Source organism: Dermacentor variabilis, chromosome 9 (genome assembly GCF_050947875.1).
Source record: "Dermacentor variabilis isolate Ectoservices chromosome 9, ASM5094787v1, whole genome shotgun sequence".
Lineage (NCBI taxonomy): Eukaryota > Metazoa > Arthropoda > Arachnida > Ixodida > Ixodidae > Dermacentor > Dermacentor variabilis.
The window spans coordinates 51,111,745-51,129,477 of record NC_134576.1 but is presented as its reverse complement, the minus strand read 5'-3'; the positions used below and the strand labels follow the sequence as shown (position 1 = coordinate 51,129,477).

Sequence of the window (17,733 nt, the reverse complement as noted above, 5' to 3'; positions counted from 1 at the left end):
GCTGACTTCACATCCGCAGCGACCTAATTGATGGAATAAAGTTGGGGATGGTTCAAAAAATGAACATACGGTATGAACTGCAGCGTACAACTACGGGGGGCTCATGCCTGAGCCCCTTCCGGAGTTTCCGGGAACAATCGCAGAGCCCCCCCTCCTGCCCCCCCCCCCCCCGGCCAGGGCAATGCCGAAGCTAGTTGCATTACCGTAGTGTGCTGTTACCCACATCATTTGAGGTTCTAAGCATTCTCACTTAAAATTTTATTGCTGCTAAAAGATTACTGCATCCTTATTGGCGCGGTCTTGCACGGCTATTAATTCACGTTTCGCTTTATTTCTAAAATCCTGGCAATATGACAACGAGCGCTTTACCCATGCGCAGATACAATGTGCGTAAATATACAGGGTGTCGAAACTCTCATGTCCCAAAAATTTAATATCTGCAACTGAAACCTAGCCGGACCGATCCAAGTTAACAATGTTAGCCGTCGCTTGAAGATAATCAGTTTTTGCAGCGCGTAACCAAATACCTAGACTTAACTTCTCAAATATAGTTAAATGAAAACTGTCAATAATTAGAGGAACATGAAGAACTCCCGATACAGCTTTCTGTTGCTCAACAGGGGCTACATAATTTTATTTACGAGCGTCAAAGAAGACCTCAAATCATAGGCGCCGACTAAGGGGGGAGGGGGAGCTGCGGGGCCGAGCCCTCTCCAGAGTTTCCGGAGGGGCCAGAGTCTCTTCCCGCCATCCCGGCGATCCACACAGACTCATATTACCAGAATTTTGTCACCCATACCATTTGAGGCTTCTTTTGACTTGCCTAGACCTTTTCACTTAGAATTTTATTGTGGTTAGTCGCTTACTACATCATTGTTGGCGCGGACATGTACGGATTTTGTTTACACCTTCGACTTACTTCTGCAAATCTTGGCAATAGGAGGACAAGCGCATTAGAAGCACTAGCGGCGGCTGCTTCGTCCGTATTTTCTCACTTCAACACTGTTGTAACTTACCACTCACATTTTCAATGTATCTAAGTATACACACAGGACAACGGTTATATTTTTGAAAGAGAATGAGGTAGCAATTTAAGAGTTATTTCTAAAGGTGTAGATAGCAGAAGCCTAGTGATTGAATATGTTGCGGCTTGTTGACATCACTTCGAATTGCTTTGCGTGCTTTTTTCACCTTGAATAAAGCCTGCAGACTTCGATGACCCCTTCAGAATTTTAGTAACACCGTGTGAAATGCACTTGAATTATATGTTTCTCACTGTTACTTCGCTTTACTTTAAGCAATACTAACGACTCATGGAAAAAGCTATTCCAATTATTTACAACCTTTACAAGGGATGGAAACATCAGTTGCATGCAGTGGTCATAGATATATGCAGGGTTTCTAATTAACTATCATGCACCCACATTTAAGAAAAGAGCAGTTACGGTACTCAAAGAAAACCTAGTTCATATTGTTTCCGGTACAGTGTACTAGCTGCCAGTAACGTATATGTAGGCACAGCCAAAGGACATCTAACTGCAGTATTTTGAGCGACGTACTATTTGCGTACAGATTTTGCCCGAGTGATAAATAGGCCCCGCGAAATATCAAAAAATACCAAGTGACTGTGCTTCCACCCACATCAAAAAGCAGCGCCCTCGAACAAGCTTCATCTGAGTCAGCCGGAACTAAATGAAGGAAATAAAGAAAAACGTCGTGATCGAGCTAGATCCTTATCTGCCGCGCCCCGGCTGTAAAAAACATGTCGGTTTTGGTGTTAGTTGGAAACAGGCTGTGATAACTGAGCTGTCGTCTTAACGTAGATAAAGTGAACGGATGTCTTTTTTTTTGCCACAATACCTATCACCACAAAAGCGAATTGACAACGTTTTAAAGGTGCGTCTTGTTTCTTCCCAGTCGCCATGTCTTTCTCTAATGAGCAAAGGAAAACAGGATCCTTGCCTTGGGAGCTGCAAATACGAACAAGTGGAAGGCCGCAAATATAGATCATTCATCGAAGTGTGGCGGTAGAGACCAAACGCGTCGACTACGATCAGAAATATGAAAACCTGAGACAAACCAGCAGCTTCCAGAAGCAGCGGCGGATGACTCCATCTTGGAGTCCTAGCCTATGCTAGGAAGTTCTGACATTTACGGCCTTAAACCCTCGTGCTAACGTGTGGGACGTGGTCGCATAGGTACCGATATTAAAGGCATCGGTATGGAGGATTTTAAGTGACTTATGTTTTCACGCTTATCATTTTAACCTGCACCGATGATTTTAAGATAGGTACGTGCAGAATCGTCTAGATTTCTCGATTTGTGTCCTTACAAAAACCGATGAATCACCGGACTTTTCAAGCAACATCATGCGCACAGATGAAACGAATTTTTGCAGAAAGGCCCAGGAAACTCACATAACACACTATTGCAGTGACTCCCAATCCACACTGGGTAAAGCGCACTGGGCATTAGTACCAGTGGTCGTTCAATGTGACGTTCGGAATTTAGATCTGAGCTATAATCAGTGCCATCTTCGCTCACACATTGACTGGACAGCGTTACGCGGACGAAATCCTTGAAACACCATGTCAGTACTGCGAAATGCTTAGTCATCGTTCAGATAAATCCAAGAGAAGCTTCTGCGAGGTTTTTTCCTCTTTTCTGGGCGGACCTCCCGATCGCAAATTTGACTCATTCAATAATGCTTACATTTACTTTCTTGAACGCATCGGTTTCGCCTTTTCCCTGAACGTGAGTTGCTTCGTGGTCTATTTCGCTTTTATTTTTTTGCCATGAAAGTTCTTGTGCAGCACGTATACACTTTAGTAGAAAGTAATACCCCCACTGTAATTTCGCTTTTGTCCGGAGCAAGTTTCTGGCGCGATATATATAGCTGCGAGCGCACTCTTTTGGTGCGGTGCGAGCAGAGGCGAGATTTCGAAACATTCCATGCCTCTTCCGTAGCTTTTCGCCGTTCATGCGTGGCCAGAGAGGCGCTTCGGCCGCGTTATGAAGGAGATTTTGTTATCAGCGCGATTAATCGGCATTAAGGGACGGATAAGTGTGACGTGGAAACGAGAGGAGGGAATAGCTGCGAAGCCGAGAAACCTGCTATTGATGCTCCTTCCGTAGCATTATCAAGGTAATGCACCCTCTCTTCGGGTTCGCAACAGGCGAATCAGTTGCTTTCGATCACCTTATCAATCAGGGGGGGGGGGGGGCAGCACGTGGCATTTCTCACTTTTGTGAGGTTACTTTACCAGTCGAATAAATCTGTGCGCAATTAGTAGTCGCTGAAACCACCGCAAATAGATATAATTTCGAGGTGCCCACAAATGCTTCATTAACGCTTTGATAATTACGACAGTACTTCTGGAGTTTACTAGTTAAATCTCAGTAACGAAAATATACTGGCAGCTACTCCACTGTACCGGAAACAATATGCACTAGGTTTTCTTCGAGTCGTGGTGCAGTAATCGAAATGAGGCCAAGCCGGATTTGCTCAAAGTCAGCATCTACAGCAGTCATGCGCAGTAGCGCTTATACCGAACTCACAGAAAAATAAAGTTTTGTACTTTCTCTGGAATGGCGAAGCAGTATTAGGGATATCGAAGTATAAAACAATTTTACGAACGAAGGTTACACCAGCGAAAGACGCCAGATTCTTGGTGGTGCGAGAGGACTCGGGCTGTGAAATTATATATAATATTATAATTATGGTGTTTTACGTGCCACAAGCACTTTCTGATTATGAGGCACGCCGTAGTAGAGGACTCCGGAAATTTTGACCACCTGGGGTTTTTTAACGTGCACCCTAAGTACACGGGTGTTTTCAAATTTCTCCCGGCTGTGAAATTGAACCATCTCCTTCAATGAGGGCTTGTACTTTCTCATATAAGGCTGTAGCTTCAGTGAACAGTTCTTCGAGGTCACAGGAAGTTTCTTTAAATGCAACTGGTAATCAAGGCGATATATAGAATAAACTTACGTTAATACGCGATGTATTAAACCCTTCCTAGTGAATTGCGTGACTCGTGTTCTCTGTTATGCGTATTTATTTCTATTTAATGTACAGTAGTTATATTACAATATTTGCGCTTTTTTTTCGCTTTCGCTTGCCTTGTTTCTAATTTGCCTTGTACCCATTGAGTGCCCTTCTTGCAAAGACCGATACTGTACTATAGTGTACATTATGTTATGTAGTATATAGGGTTCAGAAAACTGGTCGCGCATACAGTCACGCGGCAATTTTGCGTGCCTTAGCGGCCTTCTTTCAAGCTCGCAAACACGCATTTATGTAGCATCCATTGAGCAACAGGAAAAGTGCTGTGTCCTTTTGTCATTCACACTTTTCATCCAAATATAATATCTGAGAAATTCATTTAGTCCTCATTTTATTTGAGCCTACTGCTGCCCTATTGGACGATTGCCGGAGTGCAGAAAAGCAGAACAATGACAAATAAAGGTGGCAATGTGAACACCGACGAAGGGAAAGTACTATATCCTAAAATGAGTTTCAAGGAACAGAACGAGTGGGACCAGGCAAATGGTACTTAAAGATGGTTACTTAAAACTAAGGGCCACTAATTGTTTACTGCTAACAGAATAACCTCTAAATTGTAACTAAACGCGAATACACGAAAGTAAAAACTAATATTCATATCATACAATGGTTTATTTTATTTAATTATTTCTAATAGCTTTTCTTTGACGGCGTAGTGGCGCTGTCAGCGCAACTGCATAAAATAGATGCAATAACGTGAAGTGTGGGACAGCTGGTGCGAGGATTTACCGGGTCACATCAAACCGACAATTTCAGTTCTTGCAAGCTGCAGTAGCTTTAACACATAACACGATGCACTCGTGCTGTCGTGCTGCCTAGACAGCGCGACACTGTAAAGACGCGGCAAACGGAGAAGCGGCATTCAGAACTTTAGCGATTGCCTTTAAACCACCTGCTGCACTTCAGACGAACCGAACAAAACATCGGCAGGCCTTCATCAATTTCGTCGCTTACCCGTCTAAATATGATCGAGTGCAAAAGCACCGAACAAGAAAGAACAAGAAACATGAAAATAACAAGAAACATCCCGACGAACGGCGGCGATCCATTGCTACCGTTGCTTCCGCTGACGAGGCTTAGGAGGGAAATCGTATCGCCGGCCCGTTTTTGACAATATTTGAGCACCCCACCGTGCGATAATTCTTGCACATTCCTTGAAGCTTTGACCATCATACACGTGCGAAGGGGGTTGCTTATTTTGCTCTCAAAATGTATTCACAGACAGACAAGCGCAAACAACGACACAGAAAACTACCGCGCGCGGTTTCCTCCTCTCCCGAGCGCACGTCGCAAGGCCGCCACCAGTGGCACGCCCATCGGCGCCCACAACGCGTGTAGAGAAATGTGCAGGTAGGACACTCGACTAAGGTACTCACCCATCCCCTGGCCAGTCGGAGCGGCTATGATCGGTGCGATGACAACGGCAAAAAAAAAAAAGAAAAAATAATGAAAGGAATTAAAAAGAATATCAGTGACGGTTCTCGCGTGTCTTAATTTCAGAGTCGGACATATTCAGCATGTTGTGCTTCCTAATACCATTCTATCTATCTCACAGAACGCCATAATCGCATCAGAATGCTTCGATCATGCAACCACTTATGAGAACGAACCCGTGTAAGATATCACTGTATTTAAATACGAACCGTCTGCACTCTTCGCTCCCGATGCCCTCTAGCAATGCCATAGCCGAAAACTAACGCGGCCGGCACATAAGTGTTTATTTGATGGTCGACCGCTTCCTTCCATCATACACATGCGAAGGGGGTTGCTTATTTTGCTCTCAAAATAACTATTGGTGTTGTCTACGCTTTTCCTTCACTTGCAGTTGATGTTTTAACGCGTTCAAACACTTAACAGGGCGCTTAACGTGCACAGAATGAGCAAACATAGAAGTAACCGTATTTGCTGTGTGCCGCAATGCAGAAGTTATGTGGTAGATAACGTGAGCTGAGTCCATGAGAAAAATTTATTAAGCTGCGGATCGCCAAGGCTCTCACAGAAGCGATGAAGGTTCGCAGCGCGCACTTCATGCCGGTGGTCTTCTTTTGGAATACGGCAGATGAGTGACGATTCCGAGCAATTGATCTAGCTAATAGACAAACCTCCATAAAGACGCAGGGAAAGAAATAATGGGTAATCTTAACTCAAATCTGTTGTAGGATGATTGATGCTCGCGTTTTTGCCACCCATCCCTTTGTGGCTACGTTGGAGTGAAAACATATACCTATATTACCACATTCCTCAAGGGACGTACTGCCACCGTTAACATAGGCAATATTGAAAGCAAAACCATAGAGCTCAGCACTAGAGGTACACCACAGGGAGAAGTGCTTTCTCCTTTCCTCTTAATACCACCATGAGTGGCTTATCCCGACAGCTCAAAGAGATTCCTCATATCAGGCACGCCATCTACGCCGATGACGTAACGATCTGGACGTGCACTGGGTCGGATGGAGAGATTGCAGAATCACTGCTGGCAGCGGCTGACGCAGTGCAGAAACACGCTCACAACAATGGCCTCAGCTGTTCGCCGAAAAAATCAGAATTGCTTATAGTCCGGAACAAAATCCCGCAAATGCGGCTGCTAATTTGCCGGCACACATTCAGGTGCAGGTAGCTGGACAACCGGTCCCACCCGTTCCTAAAATCAGTGTTAGGATTGTGGATCCAGCAAAACACGCACAACCAAGAAGCCGTACCACGACTCCAAAATACAGCTGGGCAATTACAGAACCTTATTAGGAGGGTCTCCAACCGACGGCACGGAGTTAAGGAGAAAGATGCCTGCAGGCTAATCCAGGCTTTCTTTCTGAGCCGAGTGGCGTATGTCTGCCCTTACCTGTATCTCAGGAAGAGGGATTTGGAACGGATTAACGGTCTAATCCGAACTTTATTCAAACAGGCTCTTGGGCTACCAAAATGGACTAATACGGATGCACTCTTGTGTCTAGGGGTGCATAATAACGTTGAGGAAATCATAGGGGCCCACAAATGTGCTCAAACAGTTCCATTATCCGGCACACACGCGGGACAGCGGATCGTCGACACCTTAGGGTATCGCCCAGCCTTAGACATTCCGCAACGACAGCTACTCTTTAGGCGAGCTCCCTCACAAGACGAATGGGAGAAAAAGACGAAAACTTCGAACCCGCAAGACCAGATACGGTTGGCGGAATGGGCTGATAGCGTCGCGGCAAAGCAGACGCCCACGCTAGCCCACACCGCTGGGAAAAAGCTCGACTCAAACTTGACAATCGAAGTTTTCTCCCTCTCTCTTGTTGTCGCTCATAAGTACATGCTCTGCAACAACGGCTTGAGATTCCACCATTTTCGAACAAAGACATGCGTTTCTCATTTGTGCATGGAAGCAATGTGACGCAGACGTAGAGGAACCTCAAGTTCGTGCTTGCGTTCGTCTGCCACTTCGATGCGCGGCTGCAACGTGTGCACAGGCGCGCATGACTGTACTCGTAAGGTAACAAATCCTAATCCAACAAGACTGCGCAGTGTTCGCGTAGCGAACTCTCAGCGGATTTGCGTGTACATTATTTTATAAAGGTAACTGGAAGAATGAAGCGAGCATTGCCGCGGACAGTAAATATCAGCTATGTATCGCTTGATTTCTATATGCAAGACGCGGTAGGACTGACGCAGGCTGTTGTGTAGCTTGCACAGCACGCATAAAGCGCAATAACTAAATTACAAGGGCGAACCGTTATCATATTAGTTCGCAAAAGCGGTCATATATGGGTTTTTGTTTACTCCTCGTGGTCAACACCCAGCGTTGTGAACAAAGGCAAGGATAACTAGACAAGAAATTTTAGCTGAGAAAACGCTGCTTTAAGGCGGCTTTTCACGCCACACAAGCACAAGCAAAAACAACGACACAGAAAACTACGGCGCGCGGTTGCCTCCTCTCCCGAGCGAACTTCGCAAGGCACGCCCAACGGCGCCCACTACGCGTGTAGAGAAATGTGCAGGTAGGACACTCGACTAAGGTACTCACCCTGGCCGGCCGGTGCGGCTATGATCTGTGCGAGGACAACGGCAAAAAAAGTAAAAAAGAAGGATTAAAAAGAATATCAGTGACGATTCTCGCGTGTCGCGCAAGACGAGAAAAATTTGCTCTCGACACGGCGGCTTATTCAAGCGGTCCAAGTAACAAGTTTCCGAGCGCACCGCACCGTATAAAATGTCTCGGTATGCTTTCAAAGTGGTCAATTAATAGAATAGCAAAGAGAAAGCATGGTTATAACACCGTCGCGGTAAAGCAAACTACAGCTCGTGTGGTTTCTTTAAAGGCGCGAAGTTTGCATGCTAAGGTCTTCCACAGTCCCGGAGGTCGACGTGCACGCTTTTATACCGCAGCACACAAGATGACCAATGTTTAAGACTTCCTCGCCTTCAAGCAGGCTTCAAATCCTGCGTTCTCCTCGCCCAATGCGAGCCATTACGCAGGTTAATAGCTACGGGCGTGTAAACTGAAGTTGAACATGACGACGCGAAACAGCATATCACTGAGCAAGACAGCCGCAGCACTACACCGACTGCTCTAGTTCTTACTCTCGGACAGCCATGTTGGATTTCAGGTAGCGCCCCCTATAGACCGTGAAAGTTGCTTATAGCAGCAACGTACTGCACCGTAGCTTGAACTTAAGCTTATCCTGTTTCCCCCCAACCACTGTCGTATAGTAGTGGGGTTTACTTGCCTTCTCACACCACCTCCCCTTTTCTCATATGGGAACTGCCTCTTCACGTCCCTCTCGTCCTCTCTACAGTTCTATCTACGTCCCCTCTGGCGTCGCACGTTAGTAGAAAGGGAAGCGCTGCAGTGTCTGCAATGCTTCTGAGGGGAGTCACTGATAATACAGCTGTCAAGTGGCTAATATGGCAATGGCCAGGGAGCTCCAGACGACATTGCGCACATTTGACGCCGAAGGGGTGAAAACGAGCTTCTCCCGTCGCCTTTCGTCTCATACTCGCGTCCCCCCTCCCCTACGCGGTGTGCGTGACAGACGCACACAGCGTCTGTCAGACAGCCTCTCGCGTGAACCGGGAGGCCATCACCCAGATTCGCGTCGCGATGCAGCGGGCCGGGACGAGTTATCGTTGGTGAGCCAGCCGCTTGAGGCCCGCGCGCGGATGCCGGCGTCTCGCTCTCGAAACCCGCGCGCGGCTGGGCTTAGCTGCTCCGCGTATTCCGGCCATCGTGGCCGCTGCTGCTTCGTCGGTCTCTCGTCTAGCTTGACCTCCGCGGCGTGCAGCGTTGGCCGCGCTGGCCGCTGCCGCTGCTTACTGGCTCGGGAAGCACGTACTGCTATGACACATTACTAAAACACTTTCGTTCATTTGATTTGTTTAAGTTTAGGTTGTGTGAAAGTTAGGTTAGGCAAGGTGCCTTGGCGACACTAGTGTGATAGTCCTGCCATATTCAGTGTCTTCAAGCATTTGGTCCTGAAACAATAAAGATGAGGATTAAATGCGAGCAGTCTAAAATGATTTTTCAATACTTATGCTCGCGGCTCTCGCAGAGCTCACCTCCCTAGATTGCAATACTTGGAAATGATGAAGAGTACGCCAGTGATTTCCAGGGCGTTTACTTTACAACCATTGTATCTGCCCACCAAGACAATTGTATTTAAAGTAAGCTGTCCCACCCGTTCACACGTAGCAACATTAAATGATATAAAACATAGGTACATCGTCAACGCAGACGGAACAAGAGATGGTGACATAACTGACAATACATTCAATTTATTTTTAAAGCCATGAGTTTGCCACTAAACACTCCTCCTCGTGGTGCGCCAGTCTCTTTGCTAAGTGGTCCTGAAAAAGCACTGCCAACTCTTATACAGAATGTGTGGCCACACAAGTAGCTTTCAATGGTGTTCAACATGCCTATCCCGGGCACGCAGTGCCTACAGATATTGTAAAATTCTAAAGCGCTATAAGCTATCATAGGGTTTCGCTGCGACTGAAAACAAATAAAATCACGTCCGTAATGTTCGACTCAACGTGTAGTAGATGGACGCTTATCCATATGCCCTCCCTGTTTTTATGTTGTTTATTGCTCTTCAAAAAGTGAAGCCGACGCCGTTATAACGTTTGAACTTGCATATAGGCAACTCGTCAATACCACTGGTGGAGGAAGACGTGAGACTCCTCTTTGAGAACTGGAATCGTGACATCTTTCCAAGCAGGCAGGACGCACCCTCAAGAACGTGTGTTTAAAACAGACAGGGGAGCTTTTAAAGTGTCATTCTGTAAGTTACTTATTATAGTAAAAATCATTTGACGACTTCCTCGAGCTGAGTTATTACGGCAGTTCAGGGATGCCTGGAGATCGGATAAGTGAAATGAATGGTTTTCTGCCTCCTTTGGTGCTTATTTTCCTTGCAAAGGCGGTCTTCTACTGGTCGTTTATATCTAAAGAATGCTCAATGAAAGTGCTGCAAGCTAGAGACCAGTTGAAAACGTTTGCCCAGAAGCCTGTTCTAAGAGGCTATCTACCAAAGTGATTACCAAAGCTACCAAAACATATGTACATCGTCAACGCAGACGGAATAAGAGATAGTGACGTCTAACTAACCATACATTCAATTTATTTTTAAAGCCATGAGTTTACCACTAAACACTCCGCCTCGTAGTGCGCCAGTCTCATTGCTAAGTGGTCTTGAAAAAGCACAGTTCCTTTTGGTTGGTTCGAAGAGGCTATCTACCAAAGTGATTACCAGAGCGGGGTTCCACTGCCGACCTTTGATTCTTTTATCTCTATTTGATGCTTCTCACTTGTTTGTTCGAAAGTTCACACCTGAGATATGATTTTGCCAACTTTCTCTCTTAAGCCTGTCCATGTGAGATTTTCCTAACACTTTTACATGCTCAAATTATTTACGTTTTCCGCAGTTCAAGAATCACGAAGGAGCCCCCATACATTGTTTTGACACTTGCGCACTGTCGCACAATCATCGTTACAACACAGATCTCGTCGTTTCGTCTGGTCACTCCTTTTTGCTTGTGGGATGCATGTACACGCTGCATCAATACGGAGAGCTGCGAAGTTTGGAACATCATATTCTGTGCTTAGAGCGGAGATGACATCCCACGACAAATTTGTGAGTTCTCACAAAAGCTTTGAACCTTCCCCCTAGAAACGTGTGAGGAGCATTTATCCTGTTTTGATTTCTTCAGCACTATAGAAGGAATTTTTTCAATAACGCTGCACTGGGGGCAGAATATTAGCGTTGTAGCCGCTATGCTCAAATCTATGCAAGAGTATGTCCTGCAAGCACTACTGTAAAACGCTGGCTATCTCGTGTTTGGCAGGAACGCCCAAGTGGCGAAAAGAAAATTTCCCTTCAATGGGCCACTGGCGCCGCAACAGATGTTCCCCCAAAATAAAGTAGCCTTGGCTGCTCCTTCTGTTGGGTCGGCCGGCGACACCCGCGATGTAGGTGCTTTTTCTGCAAATGTTGGTGAGATACGCTGCCGTGGTTGCCTTAAATCTACGTTTGCTGTACTTTTATTGTTATCTTGTTTTCCTTCCAGACTACACATGGCCTTATGTATGATGCACTGGGGCACAGCATCACAGCGATCGGCATTTCACACAAGTAAGCCGCCCTCGGCAGCACTCAGAAGCGTGGCCAAAGCTGTGGCACGCCTGTTTGGAATGTACAGTCATGTGTAGTCATCTTTTGACTTTGTTGCACGTTGCTCCTAATGTCTCCGGCAATGTGCTTTGTTGTTGAGTCTGATCTTTATCCTTTGAACATCGATTACGTTCTCATTCTCCCATATATCAGGGAGACCATCGCCGCTCAATTCATTAACGCTTATGACAGTATTCGTGATTGAATGTGGTGTTATGGTGATAATATCTCAAAATATCACAATGGCGGTTGACATGTGGTGATGCGGTGTCTCTGAATTTAGGCAACAGATACCCACTGGACTTTCTGGCGGCTCTTTAGCCACTTCAAATACCGTCTGCGAGAGAGTTCTGCACAAAGAGAGGAGAATTCATTCTGCGTTATCCTGTTTCTCGCTATGAATTTCATGAAATTCCATGAGTGCCTCTGTGTCCTTTAAACATAGTTTGTGGGTAACATCGGTGTGCGCCCTTTTTGCAGAGGCGATCAGTTAAAAAGGACTTAGCAGATCCCACGAAGTATGTCGTATATTTGGCGACGATACCAGTCACCCACCATCGACCCACCGAGGCGAGACCACAGGGCATGTCGTGAAGCAAGCACTAGAAGTGCAATTCTCGCTATAACGATATTGGCTATGACCAAGGCTGGTTGCCGCACGCGAGGTTAACAATGCACGTCGTCCGTGAAGATAACGGAGGGAGGAGGAGTAGACAGGAGATATTGTAGCAGGAGGATAGGAAAGTGAAAATAAGGAAGAAAGTTAGGATGGGCGACCATGCGATTTCCCTCGGGTGAGTCAGCGCCGTGGGGCCGTTTACCCGAAGCGGAGCACAAATACGTTTGTTGCCTGCGCCGAGAGGTCTTGAAGGTCCACACATATGGCTCCTGCTCAACGTCCAGGATCCGCTTTTCGCCGGACACGGCTAAGCCTCACGCGGCTAACGCGGGAGGGTCCAACAACCGTGTGCTCGGGTCCGTGTTGTCGCAACAGACCGAACACCTGCCCAAGCAGATATCGCTACGGGGCATTCGAAAAGCTTTCCATGTACTACAACAGTTTGTAAAACTAGCCAAAGTGGCTAAGCGGCTATCGCGTTGCGTTCGTATAAAGGAGCTTGCACGTTTTCACTCCCCGCCGTTGCTGCCACATTTCGATGGGGGCGGAAATCAACGCTCGTGTACCGTGCGTTGGAATAACAGCAGAGCAGAGGATGGCGAACCGAGTTCGCCATACTCCTAGAAGCTGGGCTACCCCGGTAGCCGGCTCGACTGCGAAGCTGCAGCTGTCTGCCTGTTTTCCCCTTCCTACAAAAGCTGTCCAAGTGTTGCGAAATAAACAGGCGGAAGTTAGGCGCAACCTCCTCCCCCCCAACCACCTTTCATGTTTTCATATTTCGGACTACGGCGTTTCTCACAATCATATAGGGATTTAGGAAGACTGGTTTGTAAAAGAATCGGCGCCACCGAATCGTCATACTACTGATCTGACGAGAATAGTTCCTTGTGCACTAGGGCGCTCACTAAAACCTAACCGTAAGAGCGAACCTATAATTTCTGAAGGCCACTGGAGCAGTCTCGTACAAAACTATCCATAATTCGACGTTCTTTGCAAAAGAAGCGCCTTCACTGCCTAGTAACATTCCTGATGCCCGGATATGCATCAGTGAGCGGGACAATAGGACTCCTTCCCAATTTTCATGGATTCTCAGGAAATCCCAGGCACGTGGCGACAATATTTCAACCGCATCTCGCCGATTTGCTTTTTGTTTGAAAAAACAAAAACAAAGCACACTTAGCGCGAAGCAGTGGCTGCAAACCCACAGAATGCATCCAAACCAACAAAATACATTGCGAACACAAACCATGCATGGCGTTGGCCTACTTCACTGTTTCCCGCACACAAACACGCTTGCCCTCATTTGGCATCTCCAATATTCATGTTTCGATATTGCAATGGCGCACGGATTTGTGACGAAACCGATACTTACCCGTGACCGCTATGTCCAAAAGGCGGCCTGCGATAAAAGGGAAATGTTTTAAGATCAGCGCATCCAGTACAGCAGCACGTTTCACAAATGCGTTCATTCCGACGCATTCAATGCGCTGTCGCAAGCTCATAACGATGGATGCGCGAAGACAAAGCAGCAGTGATGATGGGTACACAATACCGATCAGGAACCCGGAACCGCTGGAATTCTGTGCGAGTCATCGACCCGATAGGCCCGGTATTTTGTGAGGTAAACCACTGCTGAGAGGTACGATGGAAAATATATACGAGGCTTCTGGTGACACAGAATTATTTCACAGAATGAAGGCCATGATTGCTTGCCGTCAATGAGTACGCAGACAGCAGCTAATGACGCTATGCCGAACAGACCTTCCAATGTTGTCTTCGCGCTCGTCAACCCCATGCTTGTTTCGATGAAATAACACGATGAAATTTAAATGACGTCACAGTGCTTAGCCGTGCATCTGAAGAAATGCTTCAGACTGTTGCAAGCGAAGACAAAATATGTAGAGCAGACACTAGAACAGAGTGCGTAGCTGAGCAGTGGGCGGTAGAGCAGAAATTGAAAATACGTAAGCAAATCAACGAGAAAATGTCTATAGAATTAAGCAAAACAAGGAATCTATTCGTGGCAGTGCTAAATGACTTCCACAACTTTCTTATCAGCAAAGCAAAGCATTAAGATTATAACGTCATGCAGGGGCCCTATAGCGTAAAGCTATTCCAATATGTTTTTATTCGAATCCCCTCACGTCAAATTTGCGTAAACGCCGACGCATGCATCGGGCGGGGATCCGCAGCGCTGCGTCAACAACCCATTCAAACGCTCTCCTCGTTTATGGGAGGTCAATTGCTTGCTTTCGAAACGAGTGACATTGCCTACATTGAGCGGCTGACTAATTGTCTAATTGGCTGACAAGAGGCCAGGAGCACGCAGAGGATTTCGATGGGGCCGTGCCAGCGCACTGAATATGGTAACCAGATGAAGAGGGACGTGCCTGCGGTCTGAGACTGGTTCGTTTTCCCTTACTTAGCTTGTGGTGGCTTCTCTAAATATCGGAGTGGCGTGCAACGGAGAGTTAAACCGGGTAGCTGGGCTTCCCCGGTAGCCGGCTCGATTGCGAAGCTGCACCACTCTGTGTTTGTTGTTTTCCCCTTCCTACAAAAGCTGTCCGAGGTGTTGCGAAATAAACAGGCGGAAGTTAGGCGCAACCTCCACCTTTGATGTTTTTTTTCTGATGGTTTCATTCACGCGCATCTGGTTCCTACCACAGATTCTTACTGGCCATATTTCAAGAAAACAGCGTCATTTCGCTGAGCTCCAGGCTATGTCCCTAATCAACGTTAAAATAGTCACGATTGACGAAGATACGATTTATGCGTCTGGATTACCAGAGACTTAAAGCACACCGCAAGGGGGCTATGGCCGCTCGCGTTTGCACAATTTACACCATACTGTAAGCGTGTTACTTGGCTTGTTCAGATGTTGAGATGCTCGGTTCAAGTACTTACCAACATTGGCGGAGATAACTAATTCACGGACCAAAAGGTAAGTCCTGAGAGAATGCACGCCGTTAATGCAGGCCAGTGCAGACCTGTTCCTGCATAAGCAGTTGGATAACCCACATGAGCAAATATGATTCTCGGAAAATGAAATGCGTTATTTGTATGCCCCTCAATCTTGCATCCAGTGGGGGGATGTGGGTTCTTGGACCACAGCACTTGACAAAAAACGAATCTATAAACAGTTTCACAAGTATTCAAAGAGAGTAATAGTGTCAGCAATTTTCGATCCAGAACATTATCACTTTTCCATTTTTACCCTGCCGTAAGTTAGTACTTCGCACGTGATATTGGGCACGACTGGTTCAGTGCAGTAAAAATATCCACCATCCATCGCGCTGGAAAAGTTGTGCCTGCGTTGCTGAATTCAACAGATGTGCTGATATGGAAAGTCACTCTTTTCAGCTGGCATATGAATTAGGAGAAGCTGAGGCTATGCGAGATTCGCAAAGGTCTGTGAGCTGAGCGTCTATAGCTAGTATATATGTACGTTTTGACGTTAACATTATAAAATGAAGGCTTTTCCGTGACTTCAATTGTACATAGCGCACGATGTCAGTGTTAGTATGTTTTGTCAGTTTGCACGGAGTGTTAAGGCCTTTACGTTCACTTTGAGGGAAAGCATCAGTATTAATTTATGTGCAATCTTGCAACGTTACATGTGATCCGTATTTATTTGGAGGGATGCATTATGTTGTTTCTTATTGCATAAAACTAATACTAATCTTTTGTGTACAGTCTAGTCGATGCAACCATTCCGTGCATTCCGTGCCATTAGGATACCAGTAAGCTCCTTTTGCCTGGAACCACAGGCAATTCTATATACTGCCAAAAAGAATAGCCTAAGTATTCGAACTAGGGACCGCAGTCTGAAAAAACGTTCTATATAATTGCACCATAATTATATGCTAATACAAATTAAAATTCAATAGAAGAAAGTCGCTAAAATCGTCAATTTGCTTCGTTATATCAAAATTTAGTTGTGTTTTAGACAACTGATTTCCATACAAGATTTTATGTCAGTCGAGAGTTTTGTAATAGTAATAGCCTTGGCGTAATAGTTCTGCGGAAACCCGTAAGGTGAAGAAAGACATCCACTCATTCGTAGCGATTGCTACAAAGGAAACCCATACGGGTTCCTCGAAAGAAAAGCGTCACAGCTGAAGAAAAATTCGTGCGATTGCTACAAATCCCGGGCAAGGTCCCGGGTTCGAGTCCCGGACCAGGACGAATTTTTCTTCTGCTGTGAGGCTTTTCTTTCGAGGAACCCGTATGGGTTTCCTTTGTAGCAATCGCTACGAACGGGTGGGTGTCTGATTTTTCCTTTATTACTTCTCTCCACCTTGCGGGTTTCCGCAGAACTATTACGTCAAACTCTTGCCCTTTCTTCGTGCTGTCGACAAATTCGACTTCGCCCTGCCATCTGCTAGCCGGCTGGTTAGCTCAGATGGTAGAGCGGCTGCCCCGGAACGGCTGTGTTCCCGGGTTCGATTCCCGGACCAGGACGAATTTTTCTTCAGCTGTGAGGCTTTTCTTTCGAGGAACCCGTATGGGCTTCCTTTGTAGGAATCGCTAGGAACGGGTAGAAGCCTGATTTTCCCTTCATTAAGTATTTATGCCTTGTATTCATTTATGACCCCTTTCAAGCAGAAAGCCAGAAGTGTAGAAAAGTGTCACTTTAGGCCCTTAGCAGAGGCACGTGCATGACTGATGGTAATACTTCACCGTCGGGCGAGCCCAATGAGAGCGCCTTTATGAAGCAGCCATATCGCTTGCTTCACTTTCGACCGACGTTGAGGTGTATATATACGTCACATAAGGGCGTCTGCTACACTCGTGCGCGCTAAATCATCGACAGTTTCCATTTTCGGCGTGTAGGTGCTCAGTATTTGGAAAATATATTATTGGGTTATAATTACGCACCAAACCCACGATACGATTACGAGGCACGCAATAAGAAAAGGGGGGAGGGGGGTTCTGCTTATTTCATCACCTGTGGTCCACTGACGTGTGTATTTTTTCCTTTCACCATCACCCAAATGTCACCACAGAAGCCAGCATCAAAGCCGTAACCACGAGCTTAGTAGCGGAAACCTAGAGCCCCTAATTACTGAATTATCAAGCACGGAATTCATTTCTCTGAGGAAGGCAGCAGCATAAAACTTCTCCAAATGTCACCGCCGAAGCCAGCATCAAAGCCGTAACCACAAGCTTAGTAGCCGAAAGCTAGAGCTCCTAATTACTGAATTATCAAGTACGGAATTCATTTCTCTGAAGAAGGCAGCAGCATAAAACTTCTTGAGTGTACCATGAAGGTAACGCTTTTCTGGGTTTATCTGTCACATCTGTCACACGCATTCTAATGAACATGCATCACACCAACTCCCGGATAGAAGAGAGGCCAGAGTCAAAACACTCACCAACATATAAAAGGATAATCC

At 46.2% G+C, this 17,733-nt stretch overlaps 1 protein-coding gene across 1 annotated transcript in view; it reads right to left on the bottom strand.

Annotated features, from left to right (window-relative positions):
* LOC142592671 (uncharacterized) overlaps positions 1–17,733 on the bottom strand; it is a 473,797-nt gene that overhangs the window by 237,844 nt on the left and 218,220 nt on the right. Inside the window, exons 21-24 of the mRNA XM_075704237.1 lie at positions 15,242–15,330; positions 13,710–13,736; positions 8,073–8,097; positions 5,443–5,466 (exon numbers count right to left, since the gene is read on the bottom strand). Of these exons, the coding sequence (XP_075560352.1) occupies positions 5,443–5,466; positions 8,073–8,097; positions 13,710–13,736; positions 15,242–15,330 (165 nt within the window). The remainder of the gene's footprint in view (positions 1–5,442; positions 5,467–8,072; positions 8,098–13,709; positions 13,737–15,241; positions 15,331–17,733) is intronic.